The 20,727-nt window shown below is 43.8% G+C and overlaps 1 protein-coding gene across 5 annotated transcripts; it reads right to left on the reverse strand.

The window, feature by feature from the left end:
• Positions 1–247: 247 nt before the first annotated feature.
• PACC1 (proton activated chloride channel 1) lies at positions 248–20,431 on the reverse strand. 5 transcript variants are annotated; one of them, XM_035321139.1, is made up of 8 exons: positions 20,280–20,431; positions 17,119–17,215; positions 15,276–15,377; positions 13,064–13,218; positions 11,347–11,489; positions 5,011–5,155; positions 2,813–2,917; positions 248–1,257 (listed from the first exon to the last, which is right to left on the reverse strand). In XM_035321139.1, the coding sequence occupies exons 1-8, from the start codon at positions 20,313–20,315 to the stop codon at positions 1,096–1,098; spliced, it is 945 nt and encodes a 314-aa protein (XP_035177030.1). In that variant the 5' UTR covers positions 20,316–20,431; the 3' UTR covers positions 248–1,095. The 5 variants fall into 5 exon arrangements, with proteins under 5 accessions (XP_035177030.1, XP_035177028.1, XP_035177031.1 ...); XM_035321137.1 differs by having other exon boundaries at positions 15,276–15,485; positions 20,280–20,430; XM_035321140.1 differs by having other exon boundaries at positions 17,119–17,278; positions 20,280–20,408.
• Positions 20,432–20,727: the final 296 nt, after the last annotated feature.

Here is a 20,727-nt window from a genome sequence, read left to right on the forward strand (position 1 = left end):
TGCTTTATCAGCACTCTCCAGCAGTAGAGGGTGGAAGAAGCAAAAGTTAACTCAGCATGCTCCCTTCCTCGCAGCAACCCCTTCAGAGCAAACACGCAGTAGTGCACTGCTGCCTTGCAGACTGCACAATTCTCAGTTAGGCATCTGGACTAGCAAGGGACTTATAAGGAAGAAAAAGACTACACACCGCACAGCACAGTTAGTGCACATTCTCTGTACAATAGAGAATCTCATTTAAATGCCAGGCTGATGAAAGACTTTTTTAATTCCTCAGCAAAGACTGCAGGAAAGAAGGAAGAGTAATAGTCTTGAGAATTAGACTGAAATCTGTCATCAGCTCAGATGCCCGCTATTGAGTTGCTTGAGTTTACTTTGAGTTAGACTGATAGATTTGTGGTTTTTACTTACACATTTTGCCTTAATACTCCTGTTTGGATTAGCTCCTGTGAAACTCTAGCTGCAGCTGAGAGCTGTCAGTTTCAAGAGAAGGTATACAACAGCTTATTTGAACATGTTTGTTGTGTTTTTTTTTGTTTGTTTTTTAATATTAAGGTCAATACACTTTAAATCAAAAATGACATGTAATAGAATTCCAGTGTATTTTGTTTTAACACACACTTTGGAGAGGGGAGGCCAGACCGTTTTTTTTTTTTTTTTTTTTTTCTTTTTTGCGTGGGCTTTACCTTCCACTAAACAGTCAAAGTAGTAAGTCCATTCTAGTAGTAGATGCAGGTCACAGCTCATGCAGAAGTTAAATAGCTTCCTGTTCTGAAAAGCATTCAAAACAGTCTTTTTTTCTATGTAAAGAATTTAACTGCTATAGCATATTAGTGGATTTTCTCCTGCCTCCCCACTCCCCCCATACATTGAGGTAAGCTTGTTAAATCTGGAAGAGAAAAGCATGAGTTTGTTAGCCCTGCCTAGAGTTAGTTCTTCTCTGAAGTCCAAACGTCAGTTCACTAGGCTGTTACTCCAGCAGCTGTGTTTTTCCTGAAGAAAACATACCTGGTTTATATCTTTAGCTGCTGTCTTGCTGAATGAAGTTTATTCCAGTTATCTTCTGTCCCTTCTGCTGCGAATAGTTAAAAGGCAGTCTCAGCTTATGTGGTTCATTGCTTGACTTCTCCTCTTCAGATGTCGCTTTCGGATTTTGATCATCCACTTAACACTTAACTTCGCAAAGTCTGCTGCCTTAAACAGAGCCAAAAAGATGCCACAGAGAAGAGCAATCGTGTTCCAAGGATTTGCTGTGATTATCTGAAAGAGATTAAAAATATTATTCCCCTCCTCTGACTTGGTATATATTATACCTATGCATTAACAAACAACTCTGCTAACGGAAGTGTTTTGTGGCACATGCCTTCATGCTCCACAGAAGGCCTGGAGTTAGTGCCTTTGCCACACATCTGCCTTGCTCTACAATTTTTCCAATTCCTTCTGTGAGGAAGGAAATGCACAGATCCCAGGAGATGCCTATACTAGCTGCTAAATTCCTTTTAGGCTATTTCAGCATGGTAAATTGTTTAAAATGTTGGAGATAATTATTAAACTGCTAACTTAACCGTAAGGATTACATTTACTACGTTATTTAAAGATTTACAAAAACAAGCAGTCACATGAAAGACGATCTTCCAAAAGATAAAGCTAGAAGAAGCAACTGCTGGAAAGCTTTAACAAGACAGCATTGTAACGCCAAACCAGGTTTTGACAGTGGCAACTGTTTCTGTCTACAGCAAGTATTTTACTGCAGCAAGTATTTTATGTTTCTATTTTTAACTATATTTGGTTCAAGAGTAGTTAAGCTTATTTATAGCTTGCAGTTCTCCTTGCACCTCTAGGCACAACGATGGCTTCTAGGATCTCGAGAAAAAGTGAGTGGATCTAGGCTTAGGCAGCAAGAAAGTAACACAGCTTTCGGATTCGCCATGGAGTCCGCAGCACTGATGACGGTCAGCACAAGTGCAGTGTCACTAGGTCACCACCCAAGCCAGAGGGTCTTAAAACAGGCTTCCCCTATTTGTAAATCACAGTGGGGGGGGGAAAAAAAAAAAAAAATTGAGAGCTTTTTTTCCATGACAGACCAGGTTGTCAAGCTGGGCCATTTTAAATGCCAAATTATAAACAGATTGTCTTCGCACACTTTGCTGTTCTGTATTTTTCTGAGTAGGGCAAATAGATCTTTCTCCCCTGGAGCATCAGATCCATCTCACATGCTCAAGCACACATAGCTGCAGGGATCCCCACACCTTTGAAGCACTCCAGTGACTGACAGGGATCTTTTCTGGCACATTGCACACCTCTGGCTGCTGTACACTGAGCTGAATTTTGAGTTTGTTTTTGTTTTGTTTTTATATGAACAGAACTTGGTACTGCATTTAAGGGCCAAAAATTAGACTAGTCAATTTATTTTTATTAGTCTGATTTAAGTCTAGGCTTCTTGCCTGTCAATTAGTAGGAAAAGTCATTAAATCAAATTATCCTAGCACACTTACTTAAGCAAAATGTTCAGACTTGACCTGAAGCTAACATACAGGTGATGGGTTTTTCATAGCTACATGTACCTTTAGCTGCAAGTATAATGCTGAGTGTCACTAAGGCAAGGGAAGGCCACAGATCTTGAGGTCTTGAGCCCCACTTAATACTTATTACTGAATTAAAAACAAAACAAACAAGCCTAGACTGAAATTTCAAAAGTAAATTCACTCTTCCTCTGGTACCTTACTCCAGGTGGAAACTCAGAGGCATACACACACAAACACACACCATGAGCATCTGTAGCCTGACAACAAGAAGGTGCTAATATTTTACTTACGTCTTGCACAGTCTGTATAAAAGGATCTTTCCATTCAAATACGACAAAAAACAGCTGGTCACTTCTTGGTTTAGTCCTCTGGTCAATGTAGTTAACCACACTAGTCTGGGAGAGGGGGGAAAAAAAGGTGGAAAAGGTACAAGTTACTTTCTTCAGTCATGTAATCCAGTCTTCTGTGCATCAGAAAAGGCTAGCAGGTGAAAACAAAGTTTAGGGAACGCCAGTTCAGCCTTCCTCTGCCTGGAACATTAGGCTCCTCTCTACCACGGCTTACTTTCTTTGTACATACCTTCAGGTTTCTCTCAGACTCCTCCCTCCACAGAGGCACCCTGTGCCGGACCAGATTTTAGGCTGTGACCACACAGAAGCACTGCACCTGTCCGTTCTGCGTGTAGGGGAGCTTTACCACCTCTCGTTACCCTACACTTCTACAGCCCGTCACACTATGGCAGCGTGCGACCACCCCAGCCACACTCATTCCAGAAAACTGCACACCAGGAAACCACCAGTTCACACAGCTAGCTAAAAGCAATGGGAAGAGCAGAAAAGACCAAGTGATGGCTACTGGACTACTCAGCAGACCGCCTGGCTGTGCTTTTTGTCCCGGTGTTTGTATGCACCCTTCTGGCATGCTGTCTCCCAGTTTTAGATCTGAAAGGCGAATGGATTTCCTTACTCAAATTGAGCGGACGTTCTGCTGTCAAACAAAGCTAGTGCAATTTGTCTGAGCTATTTCAGCTTCGGCTGTATTATTAATGGGTAACTGACACGAAATTCACATTTGTGCCAATTCCTACTTCCTATTTTTTATTTTTAAAAAGCAGTAAGTACACTGTTCACCTACACAGATGACTGGAAAGCCCGTAACTGCTGGACTGAATGGATGCTTACGGTCACAAGCTCAGCTTTCTCTGACTTTGGGTCAGCCTCTTATTTCTACTTTGAGATACCTCAGACTTAGACACACAAAGAGGGACTTTCAGAAATCCCATGCTAGGTAAGTTTCAAAGGGCAAGTGAAACAGAGTTATAGGTGATGAAGGATGGACAGACCGCTGCTGCCACTGCTTACATGACATCAGCTGACCGATACAATCCTTCCTGTAAAGGCCTTCACTGCATGACTGGGGGATTCTTCTGCTGCCCTCCTCCAGTGGAGCCAGCAGGTACCCACCTCACAGTCACAGCTCTGTTCTTCCCCAAAGCTTTGCCACGTAATCACTCTTTTCAAGTGGACCATGGACTAAGGGAAAGTGTAATAGTGTGCCTGGAAGATGGAGTATCTAAAAAGGACTGCTCTTAAAATTCTCTTTTCTCATCACCAATGAGCCTCTTCCTCTCCCAGCAACACCAGGAGCAAGCTAACAGACTCAAAACATGATTATTCTCCTGTCCATTAGTGCAAACAGAACAGGAATGAAAATCACACTTACTTCATCTCTAGCTAAGTTTGCATCTTCAGCTTGCATATTTTCTAGCTTTACATGATGCAAGAAGTTGAGATACTCCACATTTCTAAGGATATTCAACAGACAAAAAATCCCAAATCTAAACAAAAAGCAGACCTGAGAGTGCTATAAAGTTTTTGTTTTTGTTTTGTTTATAAAGCTTATGTTTACCTCTTCATCCTACCATCAGACCATCTACCATCATGTGGTAACCTAAGCAGTACCTCTTTCCATTACTATTACTTTGATAATTTCTTTGAAAATCCCTACCTTGAACTAAGGTAGCTCTGTTACTGTTTCTGTATCAGACTCTTCAGACCCAGACCTTAGACTACAGGTGTCACTGCTGACACAGGCAGGGCCTGGAGTTTCTCACCTCTCTGCTAAGAGATGTTTTTCCTGCGATGTGTCACCATACCAATAGCACAGCACGACATTTACACTTCGACAGAGCCTCTCCACGTTGGGAAAGAACACAAGTCACTGTACAGCCAGTTCAGCTTCCAAGACTGCTCGGTGGCAAGTGGTGTAACGGCTGCCATCAAACAAAAGCCAGCCTCCTGATATTTCACTTCAAAACAAACAAACAACCTCTTCCTCCAGCTCATGTTGCTAAGTGCTCCAAGAGGTAGTTTTGTTAGCCAATTTTCATTAAAAACATGCAACTTTTTGAAAGCACCCTATTTTTACATCAACTAACAGGTCCTAAAAAAATAAAATAAGATCTTTGGGAAGTTAATATTATTTTTACCTCTTGTTTGAATTCAACAGTCTCACTACCGTCTTCTTCCTTCGTTTTCACCAAGGACATCTTGACCCAAGTTCGAAAGCCTCCGGAAAACTTCCAGCTGGAGTATGAACTTTCACACTCCTTCATGAATTCTGCTTTTTCTCGACTGCAGGAAAGAGACCATTACTTTACTGACCAGACTCAGAGTAGTGTCTGGACACTGAAGGCAGTGAAACGTAAGGCCTACACTTCAAAGCATGTACAAAATGCCCTTTATACTTAGATAGGCTAAAACTGAGCCTATCTATAACACTGTTAGTAGTAGTGTTTTAGTTCTTGCATTCATGTTCATCACTGCAGAAGACCCCCCTGGTGCCCTACCGTCCCAGCACTGCCTCCCCCTGCAGATCTGCTGCTTTACAGGGGAGCTGTGACTTCATACGGTGACTTTCACCCATTTAAAGTCTCCCAATACCCCTCACACAGCAAGTGATAAAGAGGTAGCTCCAGGGCCTGCCTGGTGTCTGCCTTGTGCCTGCTAAATGCACAGGACGTGGTGAATTCACCACTCCACTCACTTGGAGCTCCTCAGCACTGTGATCTTAGCCACTTTCACGTCACCTCCACGAAATAAGCCTATCCCTGCAGCTGCCTTTCAACAAGGTTTCACTCGAAATGAGCGGGTAAACCCCTGCCATGAGTCATGAAGCATTAAAGCACAGGCTGCCGATTTTTACTAGAGATAGATTTCAGGTTATAGAGCCATGCCAGGGTACGCTGGTCCTTAAGGCAAGGGAGAAGGGGTTTTGACTCAGAATAAATCTTCCTAGGTGAAGGCAAAGAGCATACTTCTGTTCACATGGCAGAGGGAGTACATGGCTGGGCCTCTTGGGAGATCAAGCCATTTTGGTCTTCCAGGAGAAAGATGCAAAGAACTGAAGAAGAAAAGCAGAGCTGAAGAAGCAGGCTCTTGTCCTGAAGAACAGGCCAATTGGGAAGATTGGCCCTGCACCCGCTCTGGGGGGATTTACACTTATTTTTTTCTTAGTTTTCAGATCTGGGGCTCCTTTTCTTCCTACAAACTATGACGTCTTGCGCACGAGGCAGCAAGAGCACAGACTGATAGGAGTATGGTACTGATGGCCACTCTGTGCTACGCTGCCTGCTCAGGCAGCATCGATCAACATGCACACGTTCGTAGGAAGGCAAAACCTCGAAAAGCCATTGCTGTGGGGTCAGGGCTTCAGGTGGCGAGCTCAAAGACAGAACTCCACTGTGCACACAAACAGAAAAGAGAGGCGTTTCTGGAAGGAAAAACTAATACAAGCTAGGCACCAAGACAGATATTCCACAGTGCTTTAGCAGTTCAGGATATGAACTCAGAGAGGTTCAGACTGGTTGCTGCAGCCCAGACTGCCTCCATGCCCCGGGTGAGTTCATGATGTTAAGGAGTGTGGGCCTGGCAAAGAGCAAAGTCAGGACCCTGAACTTTCAAAGAGTGAACTTCAATTATTTAAAGACCTTGTGGATGAGATCCCTTGGAGCGCTGCTCTTAGGAACAAAGGAGCTGAACAAAGCTGACAGCTCTTTAAGGACCCTTTTCTTAGAACACGAGAGCTCACCATCCCCACGTGCAAGAAATCCAGACAGGAAGGCAAGAAACTGGCATGGCTGAGCAAGGCCCTACGGGGCAAAGAGGCACGAGAAGGAAGCACACAGGCAGTGGAAGCACGGACACGTGGCCTGGGAAGAGCACAGGGATGCTGTCTGGGTGTGCAGGGATGGGGTCAGGAAAGCCAAGGCACAGCTGGAACTGGGCTTGGCAAGGGATGCAAAGAATAACAAGCCCTGAGGAGAAGGACTTGAGGGTTCTGAGCTGCATCACCAGAGGAGTAGCCAGCAGGGTGAGGCTGAGGGAGCTGGGGATGTTCAGCCTGGAGAAGGCTCCAGGGTGACCTCATTGCAGCCTTTCAGTGCTTAAAGGGGACTTAGAACAAGATGGAGAGCAACTTTTTACATGGGCAGATAGTGATGGGACATGGGGGGGATAGTTTAACTAAAAGAGGGGAGATTTATATTAGATGTTAAGTAGAAATTCTTCACTCAGAGGGTGGTGAGGCACTGGCACAGATTGCCCAGAGAGGTTGTGGATGCCCCATCCCTGGAGGCGTTCAAGGCCAGGTTGGACAAGGCCCTGGGCAACCTGATCTAGTGGGTGGTATGCTTGCCCACAGCAGGGGCGTTAGAATTGGGTGATCTTTACAGTCCCTTCCAATCCAAGCCATTCTATGATTCTACAGCATTTTTACCTATCGGTACCATTAGCTGTTTGCTTAGTTGTCCCAACAGGATGGCAGTACGCTCCTCCAGCCCCCACTGGGAGGATTTGGGCAAAGCATCACAGCAAAATCCAACACCTGGCTACTCCTTGCCGTACAAACCACTGACGTAGGGAGACCTAGCCTGGCAATTAGTTCTTCTCCTTTTGGTATATGGGTACAGCGGCAGCTGATGGGACAGTCAGGAAGAACATGGTACTTTGCCACTCGGAAGAACAGACATAATTAGCACCCTGCCAGCCAGTCACACGCCTAATGCATGACTCAACACAGCATCCCGGCACAGCTTTCCAAACCAAATGGAAAATTGAGGCAGGAAGCTATGACATGGAGCTGAGCGCTACAGCCACAACTCACTTGGTAAGCAGGCAGCCATACAGTATTTAGCCTTTGACAGTAATTGTGGGCTTGAAAAAAAAACATCAGTATCTTAGGAGAAGCAATCTGAGAAGGCATCTCCTTGCATGCGCCCATAACCCAGGCCACTGCCAAAGAGACAGGGGGAAGAAAAAAAAAGGGAGAGGGAAGGGACAAAGCGGAGACACAGAAGCTTTGCACAAATAATAGCAGAGGGCAAACGGTGTCTGAGTTCCCCTGTGCTCAGGGAACTGGAATCTCTCTGACAACCATGGGATGTAATAAAGGGTCAGATGTGGTACTGAAAGCCTCAACCCTTCTGTGTTGTTATTTATTTCTCTGCACGCAGCAATCCAGACCAAAGAAGTAAAGATGAAGCTCTGCTTAGACACTTAAATAATCTCTGACCTGCTCAGACTGGTATTCATCATCTCACATGACTAGAAGTTATTTTACATGCTAAGCTAACAATAGTTTTGACAGTAATATGTTCAGAGGATTTTCTTCTTAAACCCATGTATTAAACTAATGATAGTTGAGGAAAGGATCTCGTATTTTTAGCTACACTTTTTGGGTAATTTGCAAGAGTTTCATTATTTCCTTCCCTCCAATTAATATGGCACAGACAGCAGCTGCCACTGTCTTAAAAAAAAAAAAAAGACAAATACAAAAGAAAAAGAAGCCCGTGGCGGTACCCTTCCAGCTCAGTCCAACAATAGCATATAGTTCAGCAGTGCTCTGTGGAAGCCAGAACAAAACCAGCAAGCACTGCCAGCTTCATGCAGTCTGTTGAGCCAATTTTAACACAAGAGCTGCAGAGAATAAAACCCTTGACAGAAACAACTGGACGCTGAGTCCTTACCACTTGCTATGCCTCAGGAAAATCCTTAAAGACACAAGAATCTGGATGCCATTTTTATTATTGCTTATGATATTTGTTCACTGATACGATTCTTGTTATTTAAAGCAAAAGCGAGCTGCACAGAATAGTGCCTACAAAGAAGCTGCGGTGTCAATACAGCTGGACTGCTCTCACCAATTTCAAGGGGGTTCAGAGTGTGATTTAAGTTGATGGAATACCTACATGTATTTTACAGCCGTCTGCCTTACCCATTCCACCCTAAGCTCTTTGCAGCCATTGCAAATAAAATTGTGAAGGAAGTTATGATAGCTGATGAGTTTTAGCACGTAGCTCAGGATCTTTAACAGCACTTTCCATGAGTTGCTGGGCACGGTGCTAAGAGCATGCTCTCATAACCCTTAAGTGAGACAATGTCAGGAAAAGTAGTTAACAACAGTGAGCATTTGAAGCCCTTAGAGGCTATATGGAAGGACAAAATTACATTGCTGATACACAACAGTTTCTAAGGATATCAGTCCAGACTTTCCAGCAGCTAAATTTAGCAGCTGCTGACAACCTGGAAGCCATTTCTGCTTCCCCTCCTGCTGGAAGTGGGACAGAACAATGCCACATCCAAACACACCCCACATATCCATGACATTTCACGGGCACTTCATGCTCAGGAGAAAACACAAGTTTTCAGCCTGCTCCGAACTTGTCCAGTTGGTGCCCTGGGATGCCAGGAGAGCACTACACAATCCCAAACGAGGTAAGGCACGCAGTTTGTACCAAGCTTTGGAGGATGCTGTGAAAGAGACAGTACCAAAGCATCTTGCCTGGGTTACTTCAGGAACAGCCTTACTGCCAGTCTGCCACAAACAGGCACAAAGGATGCATCCCCAAACAGACATTTCCTGTCTTTTGCTTTGCTCCAAGCATAACTGAGGCTCAGCCTTCATGCCCCAGCCTCAGTTCTGCTGCCTTCCAACAGGGACAAAGCAGCTGCTTTAGGAACAGCATGTCACTGCCCCTTCTCTTCAGGGCCTGATTCTGCCATCTAACCTGTCTGACCTGGGAAACCTGGAGGCAGGAGGTTGCAATCCCAGTTTCTCCAGGCAGCTTACAGATGATTCTTACATATTCACCTACTGTGGCACAAACACAGCCTTCCAGCTAGGACCTTGGCAATAGTGCTTACTGTTGTTTTGCACACCTAACCTACCTTTGCACAAAGCGTGGTAGAAGCATTTCAGACAGCAACATGCAGACCTCCATGCAGGAAGAGACACTTTACATACTGCCTGCTTCAACGGGGACACGCATGTTTTAGTTTGGAAACAAACAGCCCCTTTAAATGGCTTATCTGCAAATTGGTACAACGAGCAGAGAAATGTGGCTTCCAAGACTTGAGTATGATTAGTTGAATTTGTGTCTTGGTAAGTTCGCTCGTTCTGCAAAACGGCAGTGACTAGCTGCAATGCAACCACACCTTCTGATCTCTCCTGCACTGGGGATGGTCTCAGACAACGCTCGTGTTCTGAAGTACTGAAACAACCACGCACCTCACTGGAATCAGTCCCACTGTACCTACCGGTAACTGCAGCATGAGCCACAAAAACTGAGAAAAATCCAACGCACAAGGAACAAACAGCACCTTCTCCATCACTACTCTCCATTGGTATTTTCTCGTACTGAAATATAAAATACCTGGAACATTAGAGGTTCCTGAGGTGCCTTTGTACAGTTACAGGAAGTACTTGATAACTTAATGTCTGTCTCCTTCACTGAAGCAGAAACACTTCATAAAAAGAAAATTCATACAGCTGGTCTTTGGCCACCCAGAGATACCATGACCGAACACTTTCAGTCTTTGCTCTGTCTGAAAAACACCAGCACGATCATGCCCAACCCTCCAAAAATGCTTTGCTGCAATAAAGTGTTACTTCTCTTCCCCTCCATCACCTTAATTCACGCTGCGTATGCCCTTTATCCACTCTCCCTTTTTCACTCTGCATCCAGCCATTACCAAAGTAAGGCTTTCTATTAGGTCTCACTGTGACTAATGCCTCTTGACTAGCTTTTAGTCTGGATCGCAGAGAGAAGAACAGAACTTGAATTTAAATTAAAAGCAAAAAATAAGCAATTTAAGCATGGAGTTTATTCTCCCAAGCAAGGAAAAAGAGCAGAGCTTTCAAGAAAGTTCAAGACAGGATTAATTCCACTCCTATTAAAATTAGCAAAAGGTTGATCAGTCACTCCTATGGCATCGCTATCAAATCAAAACAAAGTATTTTTAAAACCCCCATCTACAAAATTACATCATCCTTTAGAATCTTAAAACTAGCAGTACAAACACTTACAGTTAATCTTACAATGAAATCAATGAAACAAATTGATCTAGGAATCTGATCTTTATAGTAACTGCTAAAAAAAAAAGGTACAGAAACATTTGTGTTCTTAGTGCCCTTCATTATCACACTGCCAAGTACAACCCACTTCCTGATCACCCACAGCAGAGGACAGCAGCAAGACAGTGAAAACGTCAAAACTTCTAGAAAGTGCATCAGCAAATGGCTGAAGCACAGCTGAAGGGCACTTTCTGTCACTGGAAGTATCCTCAATTCATTTTCTAAAAAGTGAGATGAGTAATCTAAGACATGAAAGTCCAACAGAAATAATCCAAGATTTATTTTTTTTTTTTAATAAAAAGAATAATCAGAAAAGCCTCTCTACCTTTCCACCCAAAATAGCCTTCCTTGCACTAGTATTGCTGTGGCTGCAAGTTCAACGCTGTTACAGGTTCACCATCCCTTTACATACCTGTTGACGAACTCTTGGAAAGAAGAAAACAGAAGGTAGTCAATGGCACTAAAATCTTGGTCTGTTTCATTTAAATGAAACTGCAAAAATACCAGTTCCTTCTTCTTCACATCACGAGGGCCTTGAACAACCAAAGCATACTTCTATAAGCAGACAGAGAGACAGTGAGAGTAGGAGAGGAATCCTCATTTCCCATTCTTGAATTTGGCATTTATCACTAATACTCTGCAGAAATCTAATTAATACACATTGAGCTTTTCCTGGCCTCTAGTAAGTGCACACCTATTAAGATATCCCCAAATAATGCCTGCCTTCGTATTAACAAATTCATCCTTTTGGTTGTAAAAATGAAGTCTCTAAATCAAGATTTAGTGTTTTGCTAAGAAATCTGCTCTAGTTCCATCCCAGTGACTTGGGTTCATGTGGAATTACCAGTCAAGGCTCTGCAGCCTGCATTCTGCAGACAGACTATCAAAACAGTTCTAGGCATTACAACCTAGGAACTTTCAGCTCTTGACATGAAACAAGTTAATTTGGAGTCTGATGTGGAGAACATCAGGCTTGTCCTCGCAAAAGGAACAGTTTCATAGCCCTGAGCACCTTAAGCAAGATGCTGAGGAGGGATGAGGGGAAGAAAAAAAGAAAAAAAAAAAGCTGGCTAGAAGGCAGAATACAACTTAAAGTAGTGCAGGAATTACACTGCACAGCAAGTTGTTGCTTGCAAAATGACTCCACCCGTTTGAACATGGCTCTGTGTGGTTCAAAAGTCTGCCTCAGTGCCTCCCCATTCAATCATAGGACTAGAGCCTATGGGATCCACAAGTTTCTAAACAAACCTACCACACAGGATAAAAGGCAGGTTCTTAGTTTGCTAAAACATGCAAAAATAATGTAATAGTGGCAGAAAATTAAATACTAAGATTTAAAGTATTATTTTCAAGTATACTAAGGAGCTGCTTCCCATAAAGAAACGGTGACTGGACAAAAGGCAAGACATGAAGATGGGGGAAAAAAAAGCTGTCCGAAGAGGTAACTGAATTGTATGTTCATGTTTAGTTTCCTTAGAAAGGACCTGAGCAATAACTTTAGATGAGATACAAATGATCATATTTAATAGTTTATTTTCTGAACATTTACCTGTGCAGAGGCCACATTCCCCGCATTTTTAAGAGGAATTTATGATAGATCATATCTATCTTAACATACCATCTTATTGGCACACAGCACTTCAGTACAATGAAATGCTTTGGCACCTAATTAAGAATTTTCTAAGTGTGACAAAAATAGTATTTAACTCCCAGCAAACACGCAAAAAGACAGAAGTTATCCTGCTTTAAAGACAAAACTGCTACTGCTTTCAATCAAACTTAGATTTACATTATCAAGGAGTTTGCTTGCCAATTCATTCGGGAGAGGAATCAAGGGAGTTTCATTGTGAAAAACAAGATTTTTGTTCCATTCAGGTTTTCATGTTGCCACATGACAGCTGATCATTCCTACCATATATACACACACCGACTTTTTTTTTTTTTTTTTTTTTTTTACAATTCTGAAAACAATAGGATAGATGGCTTGGAAAAAAAAAACAAAAACAACCAAACCAACCCTTCCCCAGAACCAAGGATATTTTGCAGCACTTCAGAAATAGTTTTACTTTCAAATACCATTACAAGCAGAATCCCCCCACTGAATAAGGTTTATTCTATTATATTATTACCATTGTTTGATTAGTAAAAGGATCTGTGTAGTTGATTCTCCGAGTGGTGCACTCGATTTTTCCTTGCTGACCTGGATTTATCAGAGGCGGGATGTGATCATAGTAATGATGCTTGCAGCTAAGCAGCCGAGCCTTGCCTGGGTAAAAGGCAATACCTGTTTCGGGAGAAAAAACATTGGAAAGAGTTGACTTCTTTCTCGTGTTTGTAGATTACCATTCTGGAAATTAATCCCACAGGATACTGAGCTATTTTGCCAAGACCTAGCAAAACAATCAGATTAAACTACGTGCTCGAGTATTTTCCTGTAGCAGGACAACAGTGCCAGCCACATCAGGACAGAAACCCTGCAACATAATGAAGAAAATCCAGGTTCCAATTCAGTTACCACAACCAGAAGTTCACAGAAGTTGCTAAATTTCCCTAGTCCTCCCACAAGCCTGCAGCTAATGAATGAGTTCCTCCGGCCCCAAACAAGAAGAATGTGTGAAGTAAGCTAGGAGACCACTGAAGCCAAATGGGACACAAAGTGCTTCAATATGTACGTGTTTCCAGATGCTGTCATTTAACACGTCATATTTTCATTGGAAAAAGCACATGTACTATACGTGAGAAATTCAAGGTCACTGGCTGATCTCATAAAAGCAAAAAGATGCTCTTCAGAACATCTAGCATCTTCTGTTCACAAAATATGTCATGATAAAAATCAAAGCCATAAAACAAGTACTAACTGTACCAATCCCTTATTATTTTTATTGCTAGGTAGCAGGCTACTTCTTCACCTCTACAGAAATTCATTTACATGTGTATACCCGAAGTCTGTGGTTCTGCAGCAAGAGCGAGCATTAAAAAACCTCAGTCACCTCAGCTGTAGAAAGCTAGCAAAACACAAGGCCCAAAACCAAAACTGCTATGCCATATTTAATATCGGAAACAAGCTTGCCTGAAGATAATCTAGACAAACTACCAAAAAAAGTGTAATTTATTAGATATGATTAACTCACACAGCTGAGATGGCCTGTCCACCAAAATGCAAGACGTCAAAGTAGTCAGAATACATCAGTCTAAAACTGCTTTCTTTCTTTCTTCAGTGCTCCATGCTTGCAACTTGACATCTCATCTAACCTTAACAGAGCAATGAAGCAAAGGGCTACATTAATTGATGTTCTCTGACCTGGCAGGAATCCCCTGCCAATACTTCTGGATTTATAAGTATGTTGCTCTGTTTCTTTCAATGACATTTTCTTCCTGTTGCCGTATAAAAAGCTCACATGGAGAAAAGGGAAAAACAAGAAAGAAAAGGGAAAACACCGCTTTAATTTACTGTCAGAGCTATACAGGTCAAATTCAGAGACCTACTAACAGAGCTGAGCCTAACTAACCACGCAGAAAAAAATACAGGAATACAACAGCAACATGAAACACTCACCTTTCAACCACAAGTACTGGAACAGTGGTTTGTAAAATGTGGCAAGACATTAAAACAGAAGTGTTATTTTTAAACTGGAAACTGACGTACAAGTAGCTTCCAAAGCTGTTTGAGCTGCACTTGCTGCCACAGCTCTACGTATGAATGGTTACTGGATAAGTTAACAAAAATAATAATAGAACTCACTATTCAAAAATGATTCTGCAGGGTAATCCCTCCTGCAAACTGCAATCCAGTTTTCTGGTGCCACACCACATTTTTATGCCAACACTGTTCTCCGCAGCCACATCACATTGTCATTGCCTTCTGATGTAATATGGCATTGTAAATAATGCACAACAGTAGGAAGTGGCAGCGTGGGGCTTGTTGTGGTTTGTTTGGAAAATCCACTGTCTTAACTGTCAACTGCATTTCACTGTCCAGTGCCGGAGTGAGATCATGGTTCAGATCCTATGTGCTAAACTGCTTCAGTAATACTGTTTCGGGAATATTTCATGAGGAATTATCTTATTTCCCTAAAAGAGGGCTTATTCTGGAGTGTGCAAACACTTTCTACCTATCAAATGTTGCAGCACACTCCACGGCTACTCTCATACATGTTATTAGCAGGAACCCCCCCATATCTGTCCTATAATATTAACACACAATAAAAAAGAGCAAGTAAAAGGTGTGGGTCAAAGCATTATACGTACTCCCGGCCCTGGAGAATCAACACTGAAAACATAGAACAGTGCAAGGTCAACATGAACAACAACTCTACCCATCCTGTTTGTTACCAGACTTACCAGGTGCATCGTACAAGGACACTTCCTTGTAAGAGACAGACATCACGGGGTGCTTGAGCTTCTCCCTGAAGTCACTGATGGTTTGGTAGACAAGGAATACAGCTACAGCCATGAGTAGCAGATAAATAAACAGGAGAATTACTGAAAAAACATTCTTTAGGCAGGTCTTGCTGAAACGCAAAGAAGGGGCACTGGTACCCAGTTCACTATCTGGAACCAAACAGAATATGAATTAGGACTTTAAAATATAGATTTGGGAGCTGAATTTACGCAGTGTTGTTTTAAAGATCAACCACTTGAGAGGAAAGTAAATTTCAAACTCAGCTTGATTTAAAAACCACAACTATTACTGTTTTTAATGATCAATGAGACAGCTGCTTCCTTCTCCAGCATGAGGCACAGTCTTTGTATGATTGTGCTTTTTTTTTTCTCCACATGTTGATTTTGGCATTCACTTCAGGGCATGGCACGAAACAAGGCTTATTTTCAAGAATGCCAACCCAGAAATAAAGTTCAAAGTTCTTAAGAAGCAGGTAATGGTCAGTCTTTCCTCCTGGAAAATACAACTTATTCCCCTCCACCTTCCAATCTGAACTGGTTCTGACCACGTTTAACATGTGTGTCAGCAGAGAGATTTTAATATTCTAACAATGCAAATAGCTGTGTAGGAGCATTATGTCTCCACCATAGCAGCAGTGACTGCACATTTGTTACCCTCTCATATCTGGAGTCTAATTCATAATTCCTTGTGCATAGTGCAGAAAGTTTCACAAAAGAAGGCTTCTTCCAATTATATCTAGAAAAAGACAGACCTGATTCCTTCCTCCTTGCCTCCAAAGCTTATCCTCAGAAGATTAATCTCACCTGTACACGCAGAACTGTATAAATGCTTTTCCCCCCATACTCCTTGCATTCTCCATTTCTTTTGGCAATACTTGTAAGGAAAAGGTTTAGGCACTCGAGTTACATGTCACATTTTGATTGTCAGCAATATATAGCTGAACACACTAAATGAGAATTAAAATCCAACACAGAGAAGGAGATAAACTGGCATATTTTATACTGACTTTTCTGTGATGTGTAATTTAATGAGTCAGGCCCTCTCAGGCTATACCACACTCTGCCCTTCAATTATAACAGCATGGTTTGGTATTTGGTCCTTACCACAGCAAACACTAGCCTTATTGTAGCTCTTGTTGAGCACATAACCTCATATAAAGGTCTGTGGCCACACACGTTCTGAAGTTCATTGCCAGAAGATGTCAGCCAAGAAAATTAAGACACTGATATGCATAAAATTGCACTACTAACAAGAACAAAAAAAGCCATCTTAAACTGCTGCAAAACATTTAGGGGATATTCACTTCACATTGGCTTACCTTACCACCCAAATCTGGGCTGCAATAAGCAATTAACGCTGCTCCACACTCTCCAAAAGCAGGTCCAAACAGTCTAACTAAAATCTGTTTTGAAGCCTGTGTTTGGTACTGCATCTTGCTCACATAAATCTGGCACAGACTTTGTTTGCAATCCACTGCCATCACAAACACTGCAACTCAGGAAAGATACAGCCAGCACAAGAGGCAGAAGACATACTAAGCTATCTCAGAACCAGGTGTGACAAGTTTTCTTTAACTGAGCACATTTCATGACAAAGAAATATTCTCATCTCAATCTCTAGAAAAGCTCCTTAGCTTTCCAGCTCTACTTATTCCTCAAACTAAATCACTTGGGGTTTTGTTTGCTCTCACAAGTGCAATTAAAAAAATAAAAAAAAAAAGCTTACACAGGAGCAGCTTATCAGGCACTTTAAATTGGTAGTTTTTCTGACAATAGTTCTCACCTGGTAAAATAACAGAGCTGGCATCTTCATGAACTCCCATTTCTCCTCCTCTCTCATCTGCTGGGTTTTCAGACACTTGCTCCACATCTTCACTCAGCTGTGTAGTTAAAACAGTGGTTCAATTTCCAAACATGCTCTCAACTTGCAATTGCTGGAATTTCTATGGTACAAATAAGAGAGGCTCCAACTAACCAAACACACAGAAACATGCCCCCAGCCCAAGAGCACCCAGATCCCGTTCCACTTTGAACAATTCAAGAGTCACTTTGTGTAGACCTATACCTGAAAATTACATGACTTGCGCACTGCACAAGAGAAAGATGGCACATTACATTTAACCTACTTATAGCCTGCTTCTTCAAGGATAGCATCGCCTCTTCTTTTGAGATCAAAGAAATTGTTCCCCTGGCAGCTTCAGCTCACACCGAACCCCCAATTAGGGCAATGCCTTCTGAAATAAGCAGGAACTTCATCCTGTCACTCAAGAACATATTTGTAGGTATAAAGAAGCCACAGCACATACCAGCAAACAGACCATTAGCACTTCTTAACAAAGAGGCGCATAAAAAGTAAATTGCATTTGGACAGGTTCTAGGGCAAATAAACCTAGTCGTAGCCATGTAGGTAGGTGGGTCATTAAAACACAATGAACACCCCCAACATTTCTGGTACTTATTTGAGCTCACTGTAAATATTACTCGGTATTAGTGGTTATGCAACTAATTAGCCTTCCAGTGTTTCTAAATCAGCAGCAGAGACCAGATGTTTTCTTGTTTTGCTGTTCAGAGCTCTGGGCCCAAACTGCCAGGACACCTCTGTCACAGTCAGAAGCCTGTCGCATCAGACAGGCATCACACGAGATCATGAACCATTGGACTTTTTCCCCCCCCCGTGTGTTAAACATATCTACTGTATGTTTCCCAAGCTTCTTTTATGCCAGGGAACGACACACAAATTACAGCACGGTGAGCTGGGGCCTAAGCTAGAGTCCTATTTTAAGGAAAACGAGTGCACAGTTAATGCAGTAGCCACGCTGAATACTGTTAAACTTTGCTCCCCCAACTTACCTAACAGTAACACGCATGTATCCATAATGAAGTATCTTCCTTTCATGCACCTCTAATTAGGTATTGAAATTATCATCATTACACCATTAACAAATCCTCATTTGCGCTTATGAGGAAACAGTCCACTCATTTCACATCTTGGAAGACTGACGTAAAGCCTCCATCACCTCCTGACGTACTTCTGTACTCATTTCCACCATCCAAAGCAAGTTGAAAGCAGTTACCCAGTTGTTTTTTAAAAGCTCTGCACATAAATAAAGCATGATTTCCCATGGTGTGAGGCAAGGAGCACACAGGTAAATAACACGCTGCACACTCAGCTCATTTGCAGGAGACTTACCGGGGTACAACTGAAGATACTTGTTTCAATTACCTTCATAAAATAAACGAAATTTAAGATGGCCTTAATTTAATTTCTGTATGGCCACATCACTTCTATCTACCTGACCCAAAACAAGCTATTCTGACACAGGAAGAATATTCACTGGGCCTTTTGTACCAGCTTTGCTACATCAGCTAAAAAGCCGGTTCCAATTACACTCTGCAAATTCCTCCCAGCAGAGCTGATCCAAACAGCTCCACAAGTTACAGAGGCACTGCAGTTTCGCAGCTGACTCCCACACCTCCCTGGTTGGGTTCTCGGGTACAGACACCTCGACTGAGGTGGTGTAGAAGGTAGGTGAACTCTATTTCTGACAGCAAGAAGGTATCAACACGAGTGTAAACAAGAACTCAATTTGCAACGCTTATTATCCCCTCTAGAGGATCTACAGCGATTCAAACACATAGGAAAAGAAAAAGTCAGAAAAATGTAACCTTTCAGCCTTCCTAAGAAGCAAACAGGAAAACAATACGCGACCGCATTTTATTATCTCCACCAGGCAGGCAGTCTGACATGCCCTTCACACATACCACCAGTACAGCTAGTCAAAAACAGGGAGCGCTCGCGTTGCCTCAGGTGCGCTGAGCTGATACACAAAACCAACCCCCGGAAAATAATAATTTCACTGCAAATCCCCAGCACCTGACCTGACAAGATGTGAAGGTAGGCAAGCACACCCGCTGAGGCCACTAAGAGCCCACGCTGCTCATGGTCCACCACGGCATCACGCTGACATACGGGGCCGCGCTCCAGCAGCCCGGAGGCTGGCACAGCATCACTGCACGGCTCTGCCAGCTGGTCCTGGCTCCTCCAGAAACTCAGGCAAAATCCCCAGAGCGCAGCAATTGACAGCAGGGAACCTGGCATACACCAAGGGTGTTTTCGCCCACAGCCCAGCTCTTCCCATGTGTTGTTTTTGATAAAGAGGCGAAGCACGGTGCTAACGTGCAAGGAACGAGGACACGCAGGGCAGGTAAGGTTGTCAGAGGACGTGGAGATAGGATAGGGCACCAAGAGCAGGAAGGGCACGAAACAACTTTGTTCAGCACTCCTCAGGGCTCCACACACACAGCTGAGCGAGAAACAACCGCAGGAGCTTGCTTGCAAGCCAGCAGTTCCCTTCAGTCCTGCACACAGGAAGGCACAGGACAAAGGGAGGGTCAGAAGAGGAGATCGCAGGCGTCTCAGCACCCTGCTAGGGATGTGCACGGAGAAGCACAGCCGCTGCGCTCACAGCATCACCGCACCAGGAGCTTGGGCCGGCCCAGGACATGGGGCGCGGTGCCAGTGCCGCACAGGGGCACCCTGCACAGCCGGTCAGGCTCTCAGGCATCGCCGTGACTCGGTGAGCCGTCCCGAGCACTCCTCCCTCCTGAACACACGCTTTTACACGAGTCCATCTCACCCCGATACCCACGGGTAAAGCCTTCCTAGCGGATACAGCCCTCAGGCAAGAGGAGAGCTCCTCTCCGCAGGTCTGTTGCCGGTCCACCGCCTTCCAACGGCCCCCAGCCCGCCGTGAAAACCCCACGCCAGCCCCAACACCCAGCACTACGACAACCCGAAGCCCCAAACAGCCCGTGGCACCACGTCCAACTGACCCAGGCGCGCACCGCACCGCGATAACTCGCGACAGGCAACCCGAGGCTGCCGACGAGCCCGCCCAGAACCGGAGGGGGGCTCAAGCTGCCGCTGCCACCCCCAGCCCGTACCTCCTGGTAGGACGCAGCCACCTCCGGCCTCAGCATAGCCCCGGCTCGGCTCGGCACGGCCCGGCAGGGACACGCAGGCGCCGGGTCCCCCCCACCCCCGGCCGCGGCCCGCCCCGCCGCGGGCTGCCGGGAGCTGTAGTCCGCGGCGCCCCGCTGAGGAGAAGGGGGAGCTGGCGGTACGAGGCTGGCTGCGCAATCGGTGAATTAATGCCCTTTGGTGCCGGGTTCTGAGGCGGGTTTAAGGAATTCCGGCCCAATTCTCTTGCTCTGAGTAACGTGACGTTGGCCCGCGCCGCGCGGGTTCTCCTCACACACATAAAGCGGTTCTTTGTGAGGGCTGTGAGAACATGTCCCTCCAGGGTAATTATGTCAGTGTGCTCCTTAGTGATGGAGAAACCTGCTTTATTTTATTTTATTTTATTTTATTTTATTTTATTTTATTTTATTT

This window comes from Oxyura jamaicensis, chromosome 3 (assembly GCF_011077185.1).
Source record: "Oxyura jamaicensis isolate SHBP4307 breed ruddy duck chromosome 3, BPBGC_Ojam_1.0, whole genome shotgun sequence".
In the NCBI taxonomy this organism is placed as follows: domain Eukaryota; kingdom Metazoa; phylum Chordata; class Aves; order Anseriformes; family Anatidae; genus Oxyura; species Oxyura jamaicensis.